General features: G+C 46.6%; 7 protein-coding genes across 7 annotated transcripts; 3 read left to right on the top strand and 4 right to left on the bottom strand.

The window, feature by feature from the left end:
- Window positions 1–78: 78 nt before the first annotated feature.
- N7479_008958 (mitochondrial K+-H+ exchange-related family protein) lies at window positions 79–1,014 on the top strand (the record flags this gene model as incomplete). Its single annotated transcript, XM_057256651.1, has 3 exons — window positions 79–515; window positions 570–625; window positions 680–1,014. The coding sequence occupies 3 exons, from the start codon at window positions 79–81 to the stop codon at window positions 1,012–1,014; spliced, it is 828 nt and encodes a 275-aa protein (XP_057104109.1).
- Window positions 1,015–1,298: 284 nt separating this feature from the next.
- Window positions 1,299–2,644, top strand: end3 (cytoskeletal adaptor protein SagA; the record flags this gene model as incomplete). Its single annotated transcript, XM_057256650.1, has 3 exons — window positions 1,299–1,538; window positions 1,604–1,838; window positions 1,905–2,644. 3 exons carry the CDS (start codon window positions 1,299–1,301, stop codon window positions 2,642–2,644), a joined length of 1,215 nt encoding a protein of 404 aa, XP_057104108.1.
- A 1,323-nt stretch (window positions 2,645–3,967) lies between these two features.
- N7479_008956 (pectate lyase) lies at window positions 3,968–4,799 on the top strand (the record flags this gene model as incomplete). The annotated part of the gene is made up of 3 exons (XM_057256649.1): window positions 3,968–4,148; window positions 4,198–4,334; window positions 4,392–4,799. 3 exons carry the CDS (start codon window positions 3,968–3,970, stop codon window positions 4,797–4,799), a joined length of 726 nt encoding a protein of 241 aa, XP_057104107.1.
- A 3,270-nt stretch (window positions 4,800–8,069) lies between these two features.
- N7479_008955 (putative SNF2 family helicase/ATPase PasG) lies at window positions 8,070–10,907 on the bottom strand (the record flags this gene model as incomplete). Its single annotated transcript, XM_057256648.1, has 4 exons — window positions 8,070–8,920; window positions 8,987–9,734; window positions 9,787–10,617; window positions 10,683–10,907. 4 exons carry the CDS (start codon window positions 10,905–10,907, stop codon window positions 8,070–8,072), a joined length of 2,655 nt encoding a protein of 884 aa, XP_057104106.1.
- A 469-nt stretch (window positions 10,908–11,376) lies between these two features.
- N7479_008954 (uncharacterized protein) lies at window positions 11,377–13,417 on the bottom strand (the record flags this gene model as incomplete). The annotated part of the gene is made up of 2 exons (XM_057256647.1): window positions 11,377–12,786; window positions 12,854–13,417. The coding sequence occupies 2 exons, from the start codon at window positions 13,415–13,417 to the stop codon at window positions 11,377–11,379; spliced, it is 1,974 nt and encodes a 657-aa protein (XP_057104105.1).
- Window positions 13,418–14,180: 763 nt separating this feature from the next.
- N7479_008953 (dual specificity protein phosphatase family protein) lies at window positions 14,181–15,194 on the bottom strand (the record flags this gene model as incomplete). Its single annotated transcript, XM_057256646.1, has 1 exon — window positions 14,181–15,194. The coding sequence occupies one exon, from the start codon at window positions 15,192–15,194 to the stop codon at window positions 14,181–14,183; it is 1,014 nt and encodes a 337-aa protein (XP_057104104.1).
- A 3,250-nt stretch (window positions 15,195–18,444) lies between these two features.
- On the bottom strand, window positions 18,445–19,353 carry N7479_008952 (PhzF family phenazine biosynthesis protein; the record flags this gene model as incomplete). Its single annotated transcript, XM_057256645.1, has 1 exon — window positions 18,445–19,353. One exon carries the CDS (start codon window positions 19,351–19,353, stop codon window positions 18,445–18,447), a length of 909 nt encoding a protein of 302 aa, XP_057104103.1.
- Between the last annotated feature and the right edge of the window lie 1,053 nt (window positions 19,354–20,406).

Here is a 20,406-nt window from a genome sequence, read left to right as displayed (position 1 = left end):
TATCGATCAACTTATTTCTACCGCGATCAAGCGATCAAGCGATCAAACGATTGTCGATTCTCTTAAACATCCTTCACCATGCGTCTTTTCCTAATTCCGATCTCGACAAAACGAGTCCTTATATACGCGCGACCCCTTCGCAAGGACATAGCGAAAGAGCTTTCAATTCTTGATAGGGTTACAACAAAGGCAGCTGAGACATGGGCGAAGTGGGAGGAAGCCGACAAAGGATGGAAGATGCACCTTGTTCGCTGGGGCAATAGTGTCCAGCAACGGATACCATACGAAGAATGGGGCCTGAAAAGCATTCCGTCATTCAAAACACAGCAGCGAATTAATGGAGACCATGGAAAGACCAAGATTGATGTGTTGTTCCCGGGTAACGCGGTGCGGTTGGAGCGAATTCAGTCTGTATTACACAAGATCGCCACAGAGAGACAAGAGCTTCATCGGAAGAAGATGATATGGAGCTTGGTTGCTGCGCCATTTACAGCACCCATTGGGTTGATACCAATGTATGTGAATGCTATGGGTCTTCTCCGGTGATATGATATACTAATAAAAAGCAGTGTTCCAAATATTCCCTTTTTCTATTTGGCATACCGGGGCTGGTCCCATTGGCGTGGTTGGTTTAATTTCCTACACAGACCTTGTTCATGAAACTAACGAGAATACACAGCATTGAATGGCTCAAAACATCTAGAACTTCTTGTTGAAAAGAACATCCTCAATCCCATCTCATTGCCGGAGCTAGAAAAGCTATATGCCAAACGCGCATCTGGAACACTCGAAGGCACTACGACTGAGACGCCATATTCGGAGATTGCGGAGGAAATAGAGCGGAGTGAGGATCGAGTCTTGTTGAAGATGTCTGATGCCAAGAAGTTGGCTACAATCTTGGATGCACCGGAGCTTGCGTTAGAGGCTGAACGAGCGATTATCCAAGTCAGCGAGCAGCTTGAGGCTGCAGAGAAGGCCAAGCAACAGAAGAAAGACGAGATAAAAGATTCATAACGCCGAAGATTTAATCACTGGGGGCAGGAGATGTCGAGCTCATCTACTCAACAGGGAGATCATGTCACATAATGAAAGGAACACATCATATTCTAATATATATAATCATATAGACTATAATAATTATGAACGCTTCAATACGAATACTATGTTGTATAAAGAAGAATAATTACATTGTGAAGCCCAATGACCTCAGAGCCCCTGACGGAACTAGGTAAATCCGAGTCTCTCCCCCCATTGTTCCCACCTCATCCACCACCCCATTCATCGGAGCTCCATACATCATGGCTACCAAAAAGATCGAGCAATGGGAGATTGAGCGATATTGGGAGATCTTTGCCTCATTATCAAATGGCCAAACACGCCTCAACAGCTCCCAGGCCGCCTCCGTGCTGAGGAACAGCCGGCTGCGCGATGACCAGCTCGAGAAGGTCTGGGACATTGCCGATGTTGACGGAGATGGGGAGCTGGATTTCGAGGAGTTCTGTGTTGCCATGCGCCTAGTTTTTGATCTGGTCAACGGCGTAAGTGATCGACCCTCTCAAATCATCACCAAATCGCTCTAACACGGCGTCTTATCTGTAAACAGGAACTACAAGAGGTCCCCCATGTCCTACCAGACTGGCTAGTCCCAGAATCCAAAGCACATCTTGTCCATGCGACCCGTGCACTAAGCGGCGGACGAGAGGAGTTCGAGCGGATAGAAGACGACGACGACTCGGTCGGCCTCAAGGACGGCTTTGATTGGTATATGAAGCCCGACGACAAGAACAAGTACACTGAGATCTACGACGCCAACCGGAACTCGCGCGGCCAAGTAGAATGTGAGTAAACTATACAGCGCGCACAGCGCATTCAGGAAAATAACCCCGCTGACGATTCCCTCATAGTCCAACAATTACAACCACTCTACGAATCGCTCGATGTCCCCGATACCGATGTCCGCTCCGCTTGGAACCTGGTCAACCCCTCCGCATCCTCCGCAATTAATAAAGATGCAACACTCGCCTTCCTGCACATCCTGAACCTCCGCCACGAGGGTTTCCGCATCCCACGTACCATCCCCGCATCCCTGCGCGCCTCATTCGAGAACAACCAGATCGACTACCAAGTTGATAAGGTCCGACCCGCGCAGCGCTACGGTGCAGATGGCGATACAGAAACACGGACAGGCCGTAAGGCTAAGTTCGGCGATACCTATCTCGGCCGTCTGGGCGTTGGCGGCAAGGGATCATACCAGCCTAAGGGAACGGATTTCAGCGACACAATCCAGGACGAGGAGTGGGAGAAGGTGCGGCTGCGCCGCGAGCTCGCGGAATTGGAGAAGAAGCTGAACTCCGCCAATAAAGCCTCCGAGTCTAGGCGGGATGGACCGCGCCATGATGGCCGGCCCAACTGGGTTCTGATTAAGAAGGAGGCGCTTTCGCTCTTGGAGTATAAGGAGCGGGAATTGCGGGAATTGCGTGAAGGTACTGGCCGTGCTAAGGACGGTCAGGATTTGGAGCGGCTCCGGGCAGATGTCAAGACCGTTGGGGAACAGGTGGACGCCTTGAAGACCCATTTAGCCCAACGGCACGAAGTCCTTTCGGATCTCCGCAGCCAGATTGAGGATGAGAAAGCTCGGCGGTGATCGATTACTGTGTGAGTATGGACTAGCGGGATTGTTAGCCTAATGCTTTTTCTTTCTTTCTTTTTTTGTTTTCTATGGCCCCTTGAGCTGCACATATGTCCTACCTTCTTGATTCTCGCGAACTATCTTGTACAGCCATTTTCTTGTTAGGGGGCTTCGGGCGTCAAATGGATATTCTTTTTGCATTTTTATTTCTGACTAGTGCAAGATATTGAACCAATTTTACACATAATTCAATGCCAAGTCATCATGGTCTATGTATCTACCTGGCCTGTAGCTTAGAATCGATAAACGAAGAAGTCATTCACCTACTCTCCTAAGCCTGTTACTCACTTTATATGTGATGCTGACCTAACCGTCCAGCCTACCCGTTATAGATGTTGCTATAATCCAAATAAGTTGACCATTTGTTAGCTACAAGTCTATTCTACATCATTCTGACAATTTACATAGTAATGCCAATGCTATCAACTAACCCACCATCTATTTTTGCTCCTGGGAAATAGCTAACTTGAGTGCGCCAATAATCCCATCAATCATAGAGCCCATTCACAGCTTTGGGCGAGCTATCAGTCCCAGTCCATATGACTTCATCTCTTGCTTGAAACAGTGACTGTTGCTCATAATTAAACTCCGCCGGGATTCTCCCAAAATTTCTGTCGGATACATCTCGGAGGTTCCACGTTGCAAATTCATCCCAAATACCGTGATTCCATTGTCAAAGCGTGCTCCATGGCTTGTCCGTGAGGGGGTTCTCACCCCATTGGAACAGTCCATAGAAAGCAAATGATGATGATTCCAAGGAGAATTAGCCGGCTACGACGTTAATTGTCATGAACGTCTTTTTTGGTTGGTGGATCTTGTAGTTGCGTAGAAAGTTTCAAGGTTGCAGGCACTGCCCCAATGCCAATGCTTTAAGAATCTTGGCTTTTTGGCATTTTCCCTAGAACTGGACCTTGACATTGGCTAAATATGCGCCAAGACGGAGAATCAGATGTCAGGAAATGTCTTATGTTCCCGCGAGACGGTAGAGATAGTATGCATCCAGGCCAAATAGGGAGCTAGACTCTGCATGACAGAAGTGGAATTCGTGGGGTAATGCATGAAGTCCATCCAGTCAGAGGTCGTCAAATTTATTCACGGATGTTGTGGAGTCCGTACCATATATGTGACGGAGACAGGACGGACTAAATCCTGTCTTGTGATGGCACAGTCTGGAGCAAGTCCTGTCTTGTTATGTCTTGTTATGTCTTGTTATGATCTTCAAAAGGTATAAAAGGCCCCTTGTTGACCCTCGAATTGATCAACCATCAGCTAAACAAAATGCATTCCAGCGCTCTCATCCTCGGTCTCATTGGCCTTGCCAGTGCCCAGACACTCAACATTCCCTCTCGTGTGGGCAGCATTGTCTCTTTGCCTTCTCCCAGTGTGATCACTGGCAGTGTTGATCTGGGAAATCGGGAGTATGATCGTGGCCGAGCCTGCGACAGTGATGATGATACTGGTACGTTCACATAGAAGGCGAGTATAAGTAAATGAAGCTGAGGAAATAGGTGATGAAAATGCCGTGTTCATCTTGCAGGATGGGGCATCACTGAGCAATGTTATCATTGGAGCGGACCAACTCGAGGGTATCCACTGCAAAGGATCCTGTACGCTGACCAATGTCTGGTTCCGTGATGTTTGCGAGGTAAGGCTCATGTTCCCATATCTATCTTGTCTATTGGTGCTAATATGTCCTCTGTAGGACGCCATTTCCATCCTCGGAACCGGAAATGCACTCATCAAAGGTGGTGGTGCCCAAGAGGCCAAAGACAAGGTTGTGCAGCACAACGGCCAAGGAACCGTCACCATTGATGGATTTACTGTGGTGAATGCTGGCAAGCTGTACCGATCGTGCGGAAACTGCAGCAGCAACAAGAGCAAAAGCCCACGGAACGTTGTGATCAAGAACGTCAAGGCCAATGGTGTGGATACCTTGGTGGGAATCAACTCCAACTACGGCGATACTTCCAATGTGAGCGGCACGTGTGGATCCAGCGTCAAGCATGTGTGCCAGGAGTATAAGGGAGTGGATAAATCAGAGGGAATAGAGAGTCCAAAACTCACAACGACTGCTTCATGTAAGGGGCAGTCGTCCCTTTCTTCTTGTTAAGTTTGGATTGCTTTTTGAAAGAAGAAAGAGAGAAAGAGGGTATGGATGTTGATCACTTGGTATTAAGGAGGAAGAATATGAGTGGGGAAACAGATAGTGAGATCCTTAGGCCATCAATGCCATACAAAACGATGTGAAAATCTCAGAAATCCCCTCTAATCATAGTAAAGCTGCCACTCTTTCTAAACCCATATCAAAATTTCCAATAGTATATGTACATATAAATGAGGCTCAAGGGGTATCCACTTCCGACCCACCTATCTTTAGGTTCCATGTGGCTGTCAATTTCAATTTCCTTTATATTTTCAGATGTGTTTTTAGATGTGTTTTTAGATGTCTTAGACAATTTTCTGGTAAATATATATATATATATATTATCAGCCGTTTTGTTGTGTGCGTCAAAGCATGCCCATTCCGCGATAACTTCATTTTATTACTTTTTGTCCATCTTCCTCTGATTTATCTTTCATGTCTTGACGTCTTCACCTGTAAACTCGTCTCTCTAAGCTTGCTCTAAAGTTTCTGAGCTCTCATTCTAAAACCAATCAGCCCTACCATGGACGAAGAAATTGTAATTTGATGGCAAATCGAAGAAGTCGAGAGTCGTCAGAAGCAGAAAGATGTCAGGAGCAAGAACAGCATGGCTGAAAAGCATTGGAGCGACACAGAGAGTAAGTTGAGAACTAAGTAAAAACCCTCTCTCTCTTGGTCGTCTCTTGTCTCTATTCCCCAAATCCACATCTATCCTTATAAGCGACCTCATTACTTCCTTCAATACAAGTGTGGACGAGGAACAGGCTCTTCTGCAGGTTAGTCAAATCCTCCGCTGCCTCGATTGTCATCAAACTGTGCTTCTTACTCACAAGTGTGACATGAATAATATGGAAAACATCCATGCAAGAACCGTATTGCTCCTAGAACCGGACGGCCCGACTTGTGCGATGCCATTCCCTGTTGTGGTTGTTGTGATCGAAAGCCGACTCCCTCCAATATTGAGGAAACTTGAATATCCCCTTCACCCTTTATGACTAGCCCTGATAGTCTACCAGTCCTTAAGGTAGGTTCCCAGCGGTCACATATATTAAACCTACACCCACTAATACTGATCTTATCTTCAAGATCATTTTCCCTAGACTGAACCCCATCATTGATACACTCACCCAATTCATGATATCATTTCAAACACTACCTGTTTATTTTGCCCGCGCTCCTCATAAGATGGTGCTCAAAGCCATTGGGGGCGAAAATGTCTTTATTGATATGTAATATGACGCGGTCCTGTCAGAGACCAAGGCTCTACAGTGTGCAGTTATTACTAAGGGATTGTAAGTTAATATTTTGATTAGGATCACTACTCATTTAATCACATATCGTTTTATTACCTAGGCTCGAACATATTCGTTTGAAGCGGACTGCAGCCGAGATGATCTAGCGTACTCCTCACGCAGGACCCCTTGATTTTTTCACACATGTGCAAAGTCTGGATTACTGGTATGCTTACATTGGACAAGCTGGCGAACCAAAATGTCGGCTACTTAGCACAAGCGCTACTATCCGTAATGAGTCCGAGAAAGCACTACACTACTGGATAATCAAGCGAGGCAATGGACAGAGAATTGCGAATTTTATCCGGCTTCAGGCCATCATTGCCTAATCTAGTTAAGGCAGTTAAGCCGACATTGTACTCTCATATTATGAAATATCATTCAACTTTGACTAGTTATATGGTATTTACACTAGTATTGGTTATTCCATTGCGCATCTTCATATTGATATGGAAATAATGAGCCAATTAATTCAATGAATGTAATATTTAATGTATTAGTGCTTTACTTTAGGCAGTGTAAGCAGTCTTTTATGTGTAGAGAGTATTAAAACAGTATACAAAGTGCACATGGGCTTCCTACTAAAAAAGCCGCGCCGAGAAAGATGACATCGAGGGTTTCGCATATCGAACTAGATGATACAATCCTTTGAATACCTACTTGATAAGTACAATAGAGCATATCTGTACTAACCTTGGAAGTATAGAAAAGGAGATTGGCCCACTTAGTCCCGTAGAAACCTTGTAATAGAACATCACTTCTAAATCTCCTGTTTTTGTTATTTTATATTCTGAAGTTTCTACTTACAACTGGTCCCTGTAACCTCCGTCAGTTTGGCCGAGTGGTTAAGGCGATAGACTGTATGTGCTCCCTAGTTTCCGAGTTTCCAAGTCTCCGAGTCTCATGTAACAACGTACTAACAATACCTCTTAGTGAATCGTGGAGTCACTCCATCTTGTCACAATCTATTGGGTTCGCCCGCGTAGGTTCGAACCCTGCAGCTGACGACTGTCTTTTTTTTTACTTCCCTATACCTCGGTAGAAACGAAGTTTTTTGCAATATTTTTTTTTTAAGAAAAAAATATTAGTTAGTGACCTTTTTTACAGTGGTGCATGTGCTATGTATGTATGACTGGGTTGACAATGTAGGGTAAATTTAGTGATCCTCGATGAGGAAGGGAGTGACTCTCTAACAAAGGAACGAAAATCAAGAAATTCACCGGAAATTCTGACGAATTTGACTTGAATTTCTAAATTGTTATGGATAAGCAAGCTAGTTAGTTAGTTGGTTGTGATTGACTAAGATGTGAAATAATCGAAGCAGCCCATAGTAATGCGTGAGTACGACCACAAATAAGTTAAGAATATCAGTCATCATAAACCAATATTCTTTCTTGCATATGTATGCATGAGATGATGAGCCTTTTTGTTCCGCGAGAGGAGATCGATTGGGTTGTCTAAAAACTTGTGCCAATAGCTAATTCATCTCAAAAGATAATACAAAAGACATCTAAAAAGAGGCCATACTAGGATTTAGGCATAGCTCAAAAAATGAGTAATGGCAAATACCATGGGCCAGAGCGCAGAAAGTCCTACTGGAAAGGCGTATTAAGTGGCAATAGAAGATAATGGTATGGAGGTATCAAATTGATATTCTTTGCTTTTTTTTTTTTTTTCTGATTAGTGCAAGAAACATCGAAATGGTTTAACATATGATACAATAGCGAGGATGTAGTCTAAGCATCTAGCCGACCACAAGCAAATGGAAAGTGTAGCAACCTTGGAATCGATACACAAACAAGTTATCCATCCCACCTTGTCTGTCAACGCCAATCAAATCAGCCAGCCCCTCCCATAGAGATTGTTACAATACAGTAACCACTGGACATAATCCAGCACGCAGATCGAATGGAAGAAAAGAGATACAGGACATCCATTGAACACCTCAAGAGAGAATACTCTCACCAGGATCGCGCTTCGTTTCAACTGCGATAAACGCAGCCCCTTTCTGATCCAGACCTTTCTCAGCACGGAGATAGGCCTCTTCCGAGCGATCGGTTAAGATATCGAGATCTTCGTTGGATAAGATCGACGCAGGGTCAACGCCAACCTCGAACCGCTCGAACTCGTTCTCGCCAAGCACCTTGCGCAATTCATCAATGTCTTGGGAATTCGCACTGGGGTCGAGTAAAGATCGGAATTTGCCTTTTTGGATCACCAGACGTTCAAGACGGCGTTTGGAATCTGCTTTCTCGAGGAGTGTCTGTTCAACGGTACCCTTTGTCGCCAATCTGTAGATAATCACTGGCCTGGTCTGGCCAATGCGGTGAGCTCGATCCTGGGCCTGTAGATCTTGTTGCGGATTCCAGTCTGAGTCGAAGATAATGACGGTGTCGGCAGCGGTGAGATTGATTCCTTGACCACCAGCTCGGGTGCTCAGGAGGAAGATCTTGTGGCTCTTCTTAGTATTGAAATCTTTGATCTGAGCCTGGCGATCTGACTGCGCAATAGCGCCGTCGATTCGGCAACACTCCCAGGAGCGGAGTGTTGTTGCCCACTCTTGAATGATATCAAGTTGAGTTTTAAATTGAGAGAAAATGAGAATCTTATGGCCTCTCTCAAGTAAACACGAGACCAAGCGGTCCAACAACAACATCTTTCCAGAGGCAGAAACGAGGGTTTCGTCTACAGAATCGGACTCGCCCATCCAGGGCCAGTAGAAATTGTGCGGAGAGTTGCAGGCAAGGCGAGCCTGGAGGACCGGGTTTTGCATCTTCTTTTGTCCAATCTCTTTCTCTGCAAGACAAAATTAGCAAAAAGGACTAGGAAATGTGACCTAAAAGTGGCTTGAAAATGACGTACTGGCAAGCTTCAGATTCTCAGCTCTTTCCAACTCTTCACGCTCGGCATCGCTGGGCTCGATCTTCTCTTCTTCTTCTTCAATTCCCAGCTCGAGTTTGCGGAGGTGTTCATCAAACTCTCCTTCACTTTGATCATTGTAAGTTTGACGCGTGTTGCGTCGGCGAGGGCGACTGGAGTTATTTCCATTACTGGCCGGAGTGGACGTCCCACTAGATTTGGCACTCTTGACCGGCGTTGTATCATCGCCGCCATTCCGTTTGCGCTTCATAATTTGGGAGCGCGTAGAACTTCCACTCTTGCGCTCCAGACGTTCCAGAGCCTTTCCCTCAAGGTATTCGCGTCCTGTGCCGTTGATGATCTCTCGGTAGAGATCTTTCTGCTCAGGTGTCAGAGGGGCGTACAAGATATACTCCCGCTTCTTGGGAAGAGTGTGTTCAACATCTGTCTTCAGGCGTCGAAGAAGGAAGGGCTTGAGGATCGCGTGCATGCTGGTAACCAAATTGCGTTTTCGTTTTTCAACCAGCTCTGCTTGACCCTTGTTATCCAGGACAGACGAAAAATCAAACCAGCCCTCAAACGAGTTGAGATCATTGAAAACTTCAGGAAGCAGGAAATGTAGAAGAGACCACAACTCTGAGATGTTATTCTGGAGAGGTGTTCCGGTGATTAACAGACGATTGGCCGAGTTGTAGGTCAAAAGCTCTTTGATAAGTTTGCAATTCATGTTCTTCAGTCGGTGGCCCTCATCCTATAGATTGATTAGCATCTTATAAATGAAAATTAAATCGAAGCAAACGTACAACAACAATATAACGCCATTGATACTGAGCCAGGAACTTTCGATCATTCATGCAAATCTCGTAAGATGTACAGACCACCGGGAAGTCCATGTCTCCCTGGTTTTTCATCTTCATGAACTTGTTTCGCATGGCAGCTCGCTCATCTTTTGACCCGTGATACAACACCGTTTTAATTCCCGGTGTCCATCGGGCGAATTCATCCACCCAATTGCTCACCGTACTCAGCGGTGCTGAAATTAGGAACGGGCCCGAGACATTCTTTTCTTTCAGGAAAGCAATCATGGAGATAGCTTGAACAGTCTTTCCAAGGCCCATCTCATCGGCAAGAATACCGCAAAGCCCATTCATCCATAAGGTCTTGAGCCATTCGAGGCCCTCCAGCTGGTATGTTCTCATTTTGCCACCACTCACAAGAGCTGGCTGCTGTGTCGCGACCAAGTCCTGCTCACCAAGAGCTGTGGGGTGCGCTTCGTAGTCATCTGCGGCCTGCTCAAGGGCTTGCTGCACCGAGTGATTGTCTTCGGTTACTTCGACATCAGCTTTTTTAAAGTAACTGGAAATAGAGTTGCCATTGGCGGCGGCTGCCCGCCTAGGCCGACCTCTGGTCGCTGCTTGGGGCTTTTCATTGACGTCTTGCCCGCCGGTTGTCTTGTTCTCCTTATCCTTTGTCGCATCTTGGTTTTGCCGAGTTCGAGTGGTTCTGCGAGCAGGTTCAGGGGGACTCTTTGTTTTCTTTTGACTCGCAACAGTTTGTTCGTGGTGCTTGATCGCCGCCAAGCGTGCGTCTTCTTGTTGTTTTTTCATTTTATCTGACATGATAGCGACAAAGACCTGCAGGTACGAGAAGATATCAGACTACTGTGATCAGACAAGACGAGGATGGACTGGACACGTACTGAGCTGGTCTTCAACAAGTGCATCAAGGCCTTGGCCTTGCTGTCCATCCCCTCGACATCTTCTGAATCGGCCAGCTCTGCCTGGGTTCCATCATCCTTGTCGTGAGATGACTTCGAGTCTTCAGCCTCCGACGGGTCCGTAAGTGGCGACGAAGGAATGACTGATTCAGGCGCCATAGTCCCCGAACGGGAATCTGTGGGAGTAGCTGTGCCTTCAGCAGACATTTTGTCTGATCGAATTGAGTAACAAGGTAAAGAGAGTGAACGATCTAAAGCGAGTGGTAGATAGATGTAGATGGTACGTCATTCACAGGGGTGAGAAGTTTTCACAACGTCAAGTTCCTTTGGGGGCGAAGGGTAAACGAATGTGATACCAGGGACTAGGTGTACAAAGTTTCCCACAAATGGATACTCGTAGTTCAGACAAATTTCGCGCACGATTGGACGTTGGTTTTCGATATATCGCAGATCGAAGTATGATCGCGTCCTCGACGCGGCATTTTCGCGTCCAACGCACGGACCATGTTTAAATTGGACGGATTTCATACAATAATAACTTAGACTCAACATCGTTCAAGACTATCAGATTGAGTATTATCATACAAATGAATCATGCAAGAAGTTCAATATGAAGAAGATGGTCCCATATCCTTGAATACTTGATTGTTGTTTCCTCGACATCTCTTGTATCCCTCTACTGCGAAGAGGAACAGCCATCTGTCGGCACCAGGATCACATCATCCATAGACACCTCAGTGATCGAGCTAATATCAGTGGAACTTGGTTGTTCATCGGGTTGCTCTTCCTCTTGTTGCTCGGCCTCGCTTTCTTCGGGCATCGGAATAGGCTCATAGGAGACAAACTCATCCATGAGGCGATCAACGTTCATGTTTGTCATTCCACGATACGCCCTGGCAAAAAATTCCGAAGGCATGTCTTGTTCAACTGACTGGGACAGTGTAATTGGCTTAATTTTTCCGTATGCGGGACTCATTCCAAGTCCAACGCCATTGACCCGGAGGTTTGGCTGCAAGTTATACCGATAGCGCATGTCTTCGGCCTCGGCCTCTATTTTTTCAAGCCTGGCCTGCTGGATATGTCGTTGGTACCTGGATTGGCTCACCGATGGGCTGGAACGTACCAAAGGCCAGTTCCCGGTGATTGCTCTGCTGACAGGTCTGGGGGTTTGCTGGCAAATGGGCTGGGGAAGACTCACGTTCTGTGGCCTCTTGGATGGTGTTTCTTCTGGAAATTCCGATGGAGGTGACTCTGGCATGGTCATGAGTTGACCCTGGTAGGACAATCCCTGGGGCCTGACACGTGTTTGCTCGTATTGTTGAATCTGCGCGGCGCGGTGTGGACCAATATTCACCTTGATCAGTCCGCCGAGTCGGGGCTTTGTGGTGTCCCACGACGTGTCCGGTTTTGGTTCATAATACTTTCCCCAGTCCACCATGGGGTCCGGCTCAGTGTCGTGTCGGAATAAATCTTTTGGATTTATCGTGCCGCTCGTACCAATGCTTTGAATGAATTCACTCTTGGCAGTAATGATTGGGTCCATGAAAGGATTGACTGAAGTCTCGATATCATCAGAAGGCGGAGTAAATCTCAGGTTCTCTTTCCATTCGAACTTTTCGGGTTCATGGGGGTTTTCCACGGATTCTCGCAGCACCACCAGGCTGTCTCCCCAATCCCCGGCATATCTTCGAGGTAGCCCGTGCTGATGCAAGTACTGTCTGGCTTTCAGGACATCGTGCGCTTGACACATCAAGAGGTCCGTGTACTGGGCGAAGATCAAGCTCCTATTGGTCTCTCGGGCGATCCTTTTCAGTACTAGTTGAGGTGGCGGCTTAAAAAGCTTCAAGTCGCTGTTGTCAATCTTCATGAGTGTCTTGCGCTGTTTGCGCCGCATTTGCTCCAGTTTCTTGTTCTCCCGTTCGATCTGTTTATTTCGAATGCTGATGGCCTCCTGGAGTCGTCTTCGCTCGTCTGGCCCAAGGGCAAGAAGGTCGCAAACCCGTCTCCAGTCGTAGTATTTCATTGTGTTTTCGACGATTTCAACTTGCATAGCTTTGTGCAGATCTTTCCATCTGGGGTTGGGGATCTGAAACAACGACTCACGTCAGACACGTTCAATTTTACTAACACAGCAAAAGTCACGATATACTCACTGTATCAATTAGCGCCTGTGTCGCATCTGGCGGTGGTTCCTCATCACTATCCGGAGAGCTGACCATGTCCTCGGAAACGGGAGCGACAACCTTACGCGCCTTGCGCGCCATGTTCATGTTTCTCGCATACACTGGATTATCCATGTTGTTACTGGCAAGGTGATTCTCGAGCTGGCCCATTGGGACTTGTTCTGTCCCAGACAAAGGGAATAGAACAGCTGACATTGACTCCTCACTTTGTGGATGAAATGCAAAATCCCTAACCTGGATGCCCTGTTGGCTGTCGCCAACGCTGTGAGTCTGCGCAGAGGCGGTGGAGCGGCGATCTGGCTGTGGTCTGCTCAAACTAGGGAACGCAGCTGGCGGCAGGTTGGGGTTGAATGGCACAATGTTTGTCCTGCGCCTCTTCTGTGGGCGCGGTTTACCAGATTCCCCAAGCTCGATAGAGTCATCAAAGGAATCATCGTATCCGTGGCGCAGCGAGATCCGTGATGGCGTTTCGTACTCGTCTTCGCCGTATCGTATCGGCGCGCGAATGCTGTCGCGCAGTCTCATGCCGCTCATTTTGGCGGCGCGTTAAGGTGTTGCGTGAGGTGTGGGACGAGGGGTGATGCGCTTAAGGGTTGATATGGGTGTATCGATCGTAGGTACGTGTTAGAGGTCAATGGGAAGCATGCGCTTTATCGCAGGAGTACGATATGTGATCGGGTTGGGGTGGTCGCGAGATGGAAAGGTGGTTGCGCGAGATGAAGAAAGAGAGGAGAAGGGAGGATCAGGGTGGATTTGAAATCGCGCAACTTCAGCGCAAGACTCGAGCCCTCGGGTTGAAAAGGAAAACAAAAGGTAGGGGCCAATTGAGTCGAGAGTCGAGAAGGTGGGTTCAAACGTTGGGTCAGATGCTTGAGGGCATCGATCAACTTGTGCGCGTCTTGAGACTTACCAAATCCTGAGATTGGCCCCATCGCTGATTTTTCTATACAAAATGTATACACATGCTATCTTGAAACTTTCTCATGTTTATGATCTTACAGACATAGGATCCAAGGGTGTAATAGCCAGTGGATGGCCTGAATATCAGGAAGATAGTAGTAGCATTGAGCAACTGCAGCTGGGTATTTGCACATAAGAACCATAAAACAATAAAGCAGACAAAAGCAAATAAAGCAAAGAGAAAAGAGGAGAAAGCCACCCAATTCTACACAATGTAAAGATTCCCTTCACTCCCTTTCCTCTTTCAACATATCCATCTCTCCACCCATCTCCATGGCACGACAGTGCCATTCAGAGCCCAATCAAAGACACTCGGAGCAAACGACTTCGGTTGAATCTAGACCACGCGGTCTTGGAAGGGTGCTTGCGGCTTTCGCTCAAAGAAAGGGTCCTCGTCCATATCCATATCCATTTCATCCTCATCCACAGCAAGATCATCGTATTTATGATCTTGGAAACTTCGCTTCTTCGTCAGCATCGGTGGTGCCGATGGTGGCGCAAGAGTCGCACCTCCACGAACCATGTATTTCTTAGCACGTTCAACATCACACTTAGCAGAAAGAATGGACTCGAAAGCCGCAAGAGTTAGCTTCATATTGTCCTCGATCGAGACACAGAAGCGACGTTGCTGGATCATGTGCGTAGCTTCAAAAGTCTCAATATTAAGCATGACCATGATGTAGGCGATGACAACACCGGCAGAGCGTTCATTCCCAGATTCACAGAAAACGAGAACCTTCTTCTTCTGCTGTTCACTTTGCGACAGCACTCCATCAGAACCCATATCGACACCGGCGAGGTGATCATTGATGCGGCGGATAGCGCGTGGAAATGCAGAAATGAGCTCTTGGTTATCAAGGACATCAATCGCATCCGCGATAATACCGACCTCGGCTGCAGCCTTATCGCCCGAGACGAGACGTGCCAGTGCCGAGTGCCGACTTCGAATAGCAAGGAGAAGTGTGAACCCTTGGCTGCGGAGGTAATCGAAATCACGTAGACATGCCGAAGGGCCAAGAGATAAGAATGGAAAGATGGACTGGGCCTGGCGGCGCATATCGTAATTCCATTGGGAAGGGTTGAAGCGGCGGGTAAACCCGCCGAGATTAACCAGGTTGAAAAATCCAGGACAAACAAAGTCTCCTTCTGCGAATTCGTGCGATTCGCGATCGAACCTTTTCGTGTCGACGATTACAGTGTTCTCATCGTCTGCGCCCAATCCGTAGTAGGTCCCAGTCGACGCGCTAATGAACATCGGATTCCGTGGCATGGCTGTGTATTCTTGCGTGCGGACATAAAGAGACTCGTCATCTTGGGACATGGGCACTTCTCTATGTAAAATGCCGGACATGGTGTTTGCGGAAGTGTCCAGTGTGACACTGGTAGACTGTCTAAGTGTTGTGATGTAAGAAGTATCAAAGTGCTGTCGTATTGAGTTGGCGCGAGTACCAAATATGTTAACTTCAAGTAGAAAGAGATCGTAAATTCAATTGGCGACGTCACTGAGAGCGTGAGACACACTTGATTCCATGTAGTGGAGATATAGGGAACGAATGTGTCGAGTTGGATAACCTTAGTAGAATCGCTGGAATAATTTCTGAGCAGAGAGTTTGAAACAAGAGAGTGGTTTCTGGGAAGTAAATCTCAGGTGAGTTAAACGAGTTCAATGACTTCCAGATCGTCGCACATCTAACATCTTATCTTCTATGAGGGGAGAGGCTGTGGCTGCGTGCGGCTGCGTTAGATTAGGTAAGGGTGGATTCGGCACCTTGCCTATCTGGGTGTTCATTTCTCTGCCTTGGGTTTTACTTTAATTTTGATACTTCGATGATCCTCTGTGTGAACTTCTTGATTATAGAGGTTGACAGAAGAGGGAAATGCATCTCGCTTTATATTGCAGATCGCTTCGATTCCGGTCAATACCGGCAAAATGACATCGCGAGCTCGCCGATGATCTCTAGCCAATCTGCACGATCATGCAAAACATTGCAAAGCTGTCAGCAAGATAATGATCCATGGATGTTTCGCTGGTCCCAAAGTCAAGTTTATACGCTCATATAATAGATATCTTAGTACGATATAGATGAAATAATTATACCATGATGTTCAATGTCCGTGCTATATATATATGTACCTATACGTACCGGATTTTCCCTGGCGGGTGGAGCTTTCCTATTTGAGCTGCCGCCGCGTTATGAGGGCGCTCAGGCTCAGGCTCACTGAGTAGATGTCAGCACGGATTCAGATCAGTGATCATGCTCAGATCAGTCACGTGCAGAATGACTGATGCTCAGTGAGTGCAGGTTAGTTATTGGGTGCTCCCTGATTACTCAGTGATACTCAGTGTCCAATCAGTGAGCAACACTGATACACTCAGCCTACCGCAGACTATACCCAGAAGGGATTAGCCCCCTCAGGGTCGTCTATACTGTGATAGTTAGTGCGTTGATAGCATTGCTGCTGCTCTCAATTTTTGGAGCACGATATCTTATCAAGGAGATACGTCATAACGAAAGGGCGTAGGACTGTGAAGACCCCACCATGTAAGGTCTTCTATGTATCAATCAGAGTGAGAAGAGTACTACGATACTACTGCGAATGCATGACACTAGTACCGCTTGTATTCAAACTGAACTCTGAGTTGCTCATACATACTCCGAGTTCTACTAGTATAGTTGTGCGCGGATAGGCGAGGTCACATCACTCTCTAGGCCCCACCTCCGCGGGTCATGGATCATGTCTCTACATGGATACATCGATAGACCTTGCCAACTCCCACATTTACTCCCGTGGGAGTAGTCCCATGGGACCATATAGGACTCCTATATAGTCCCACGGGGGTACCAAGCGGTGGGACCAAGTTGCTAGTCCTGTCCCGTGGGAGCTTGGCGGGACTCCTATAGGACTGTAAACAGTGCAAATATATAGAAAAACGTGACTTGTATAAGTTATATAGAAATACCTTGTATTATTAGGTACTCTACTTGAGTTAGAGAATTATCTTAGAACGACTTTCGGCCCAAAATAGTATATCATATTATTCTGCGATTAAACTATCTACGCTGTATAGTGTACTCGTATTTATCTTTATCTCTACACCGCTCACGCTGTCTTTAGGTGTCACGGATAAACTATGTGCGCTACTATATATATTGGTCCTGGGCATGTCAGAGCATGAGCTCTGACATAATGGTCTTTTGGCCGAGCTGGAGAATGTGCGCCCAGGCATATCCTTTACATAATAATACTAGCGATCCTCTATTACTAAGTTATACTACTCAGCCACGTATATCAGGGAGGAAAAGGAAGTATATAGAGGATAATATATATCAGTCTTATTAGTTCACACTTGATTTAATTATAATACATTGATATATACTTAAACGAATCAATGATTTGTTGAATTTAAAGTGAGCAATACAATCGAAATACTCAAAAATACTGGGAATTTCTGTATTATTTGTGTAGTTATAAGAAACTAGTATATTTACACTGTTTAGTCGTAGGGGGGGGGCTCGTCGGCCCCCCCCCCCCCCCCCCCCCCTCTTCGAGCTATAGGCCCAAACCAAAAGCCCGAAGCCCGCTGCGAGCTTTAGGAATCAGGCCCGAAACCCGACCCTTTTGAGGGTCGAGTCGGGTCGGGTTTCGGGCTTTTCGAGCTTTGCGGAAGTCTAGCTATAACCCAAAACCTATCGTTAGGTCGAAGCAATAGACCTAAAACCTATTCTAGGTTGGGCCAGGTTGGGTTGAGTCCGGGTTAGAGTGGGTTATACCGAAGTCTATCTAGGAGGGATTATACCCGCTCGCCCTATATAATTCGGCTGATTATATTCTTGTCCATTCAGATTAATTTCAGGGGATAATTCAATAAACCTTTCTTTGCCTATGGTTATACCCCTCTTTGAGAGCTGTGGTGCGGACTTCTAAACCATTACCGAATATTGTGTGCTAGTAAAATTGTAGCAATGGTAAGATCTTGGAATAAACGGAAGAAGAAGACCCAGAGCAAGCCAGTAGCCCAACGTGAAGTGATAACATCGGAATCATCAACAGAGAGCGAGGACCCGAGCGCCTCGGAACTGTCAAAGGAACTCGACAAACTCAGGAAGGAGATCAGACGGCGAGACGAACTGCACAACGAAGAACTTCAGAAAGTCAAAGAAGAATTTACCGCCGCCCTCGCAGAAGTTAGAGAAGTAGTACTCAGGTTAAAAGGACCTATTGAACGTACGTTAGAATTGAGATTATAGGAAGGTGGAAGGCCTTCACTATAAGTCTAAGACAGTAAGCATAGAGCAAACCTCAAATCTCCAGTAATACTAGGAAATTATAGTGGCTCAGAGTACAAGCTAGAACTGATGTGAAAAACAGTATTTTATTTTGATAACTGAGCAACTTTATAATTGTAATTATGCAAAAATGGGTCGAGTTGGGCCCGGGTTGCGTTCTCAGCCGAAACCTTCGGCTTCCTACGCTTCTTGGCTCGTAGTAGTGTATTCCATATAGGATGGTCGCGAGGCAGGATGTGAAGTCTTGCGAAGCGAAAAGGAATAATTGTAGAGAAGTTTCCGTGGGCAACATAAAAGTCCGTATGAAAAATATCATAGTGGTTTCTCTGCAGTCTCGAACCCGGCACTGCCTCCAATCCAACAGCCATTAACTTCATCACCCCATTTCCTAAACCTGACACTGATCTCAGATGGATGGCCCATGGCCGAACCCTGCTTAATCTTGACATTCCGATCCGTGCTATTCACCTGACCATTCATTAGAAGCCCAAAGGCCAAAGCAGATGCTGCGATTCCAGTTGCAGCATCCTCGCGGTATCCGGAGGCTTTGGGAAATTGCCTCGCTTCAAACTCCTGTAGTTTGAGATTGGAAACAGCATATGGATACAGACCGGTGCTATCAATCTTCTCACAGAGCGTCTCTATCCGGGAGAACTGTGGCTCCAGAGAGTTCAGCAAAGAAACCGACTTGAGCGGGACCAGCGTCTTCACCCTGCTCGTGGCGGCATTCTGGATATATAGTCCAGGGTACAAATCATCTTTTGAAACCCCCAAAACAGACACAATCTCATTGATGTAATCGTCTTCCATACGATCCATTACCGTGCATGCAGGCTGCGATATTTCAACCCATATCCCATCCTTTGTGTCGTCTGTGTCGCCTGGAACATGCGAGACCTTTGCTTCGATAAGACCGCTCTTGGTCAAGATGCGAACCTGGCCCCGTTCGAGCATTTCAAGCTTTGACATTAGCCAGACGGTTCCAATTGTTGCATGGCCGCACATCTCCATTTCGTGGGCGGGGACCCAGAAACGAAATTCATAGTCGTAGTGCGAATCTGCCGGTGCGGGGAAGACGAACCCGCTCTCGTGCTTATGGCTTGCGGCAACTGCTTGCATTTCTGCGTTCGACATGCCCTGGGCGTTCAACACGACTGGAAGAAGATTGCCGCCACCTGGACCTGCAGAGAAGACTCGCAGTAGATGGACATGAGCTCCCATTGTAGATAGATGTGATGTGGGTGATGCAGAGTTCTAGTCAGATGAGTAATTGCTGGACGTGTGCATATCCCGGATGAATGCAATATGACCTGAAAAGCAAACACCTGAATGATCGGAAATTAGGAAAACGAGGACTAAAGACTATTAAACTCGTTTGTGAATCAAGCATCCTGACTCTCCCGTCTACCTCGGGTATGCACAAACAACTGCGGGGTGCGGGATACATTGACCGCGCAGTGACGTTGGATGTTGATCGACAAGTGGTGCATACAACTGTGGACGATTGGTGAATTGGTAAGGTCTCGTAAGTAACAAGGGATTATCACTAAACAGGTGTCTGAATTCAAGTCTATCTGTCCGTCTGTTCTGCATAAATCTAAAAATGTCGACAAAGCAGGGTCGCAGTTTTACTAGCGCACCCGAGGAATATTCAGCACCCCCATATGTGTTATAACAGTCCCCTGAGAGGTTTCCTAGTACGATATGAATACGAGTGAAGAATATGAGATGTGCCTGGTATGGGTATGATGATATTCAGACTAATCGCTGGCCCTCCTAAGAGGATCCAGCCCCTCCTTTTCTAGGGGATGCCTCCGTGCAGGCGAAATGCTCGTTAGGTGGTCAGGTTGTCAGGGGAGTTTCGATTACTAGTACCTCCTAGTAATTAATATATAGAGTGCAAACACCAGCTGTTAGACTGTTAGGTTGTCAAGTGCCGTTTACTAGTAAGTAGACTGCGACATTGCCCGTCTATGAGCACTAGGAAGTGTCCACGGCCCGTGGGCCTTTTGAAATTTGACGCCCATCGCCCACCGTTATGCAAAATTGATGCAAGAATTACCCTATTAGGCTATTCTATGTACATAACTAGTTCTTGGCGTTATCGAGTTTGCCAAGAGTGCCCGCATATATCTTGGCGACGCTAAAAGTGTCTCCACTTTCGTGAGCATTGTCGCAATCTACGCTTGATTGGCTATTCTACGTGCTAGTAGAGATCCGCCCAAAATTCTTACGATTTCCCCATATCTCTGCCATTATACACCTACATAGATG

Source organism: Penicillium vulpinum (genome assembly GCF_028829585.1).
Source record: "Penicillium vulpinum strain IBT 29486 chromosome Unknown utg000004l_segment0_segment0, whole genome shotgun sequence".
NCBI lineage: Eukaryota > Fungi > Ascomycota > Eurotiomycetes > Eurotiales > Aspergillaceae > Penicillium > Penicillium vulpinum.
This window is presented reverse-complemented; position numbering and strand designations above follow the sequence as displayed.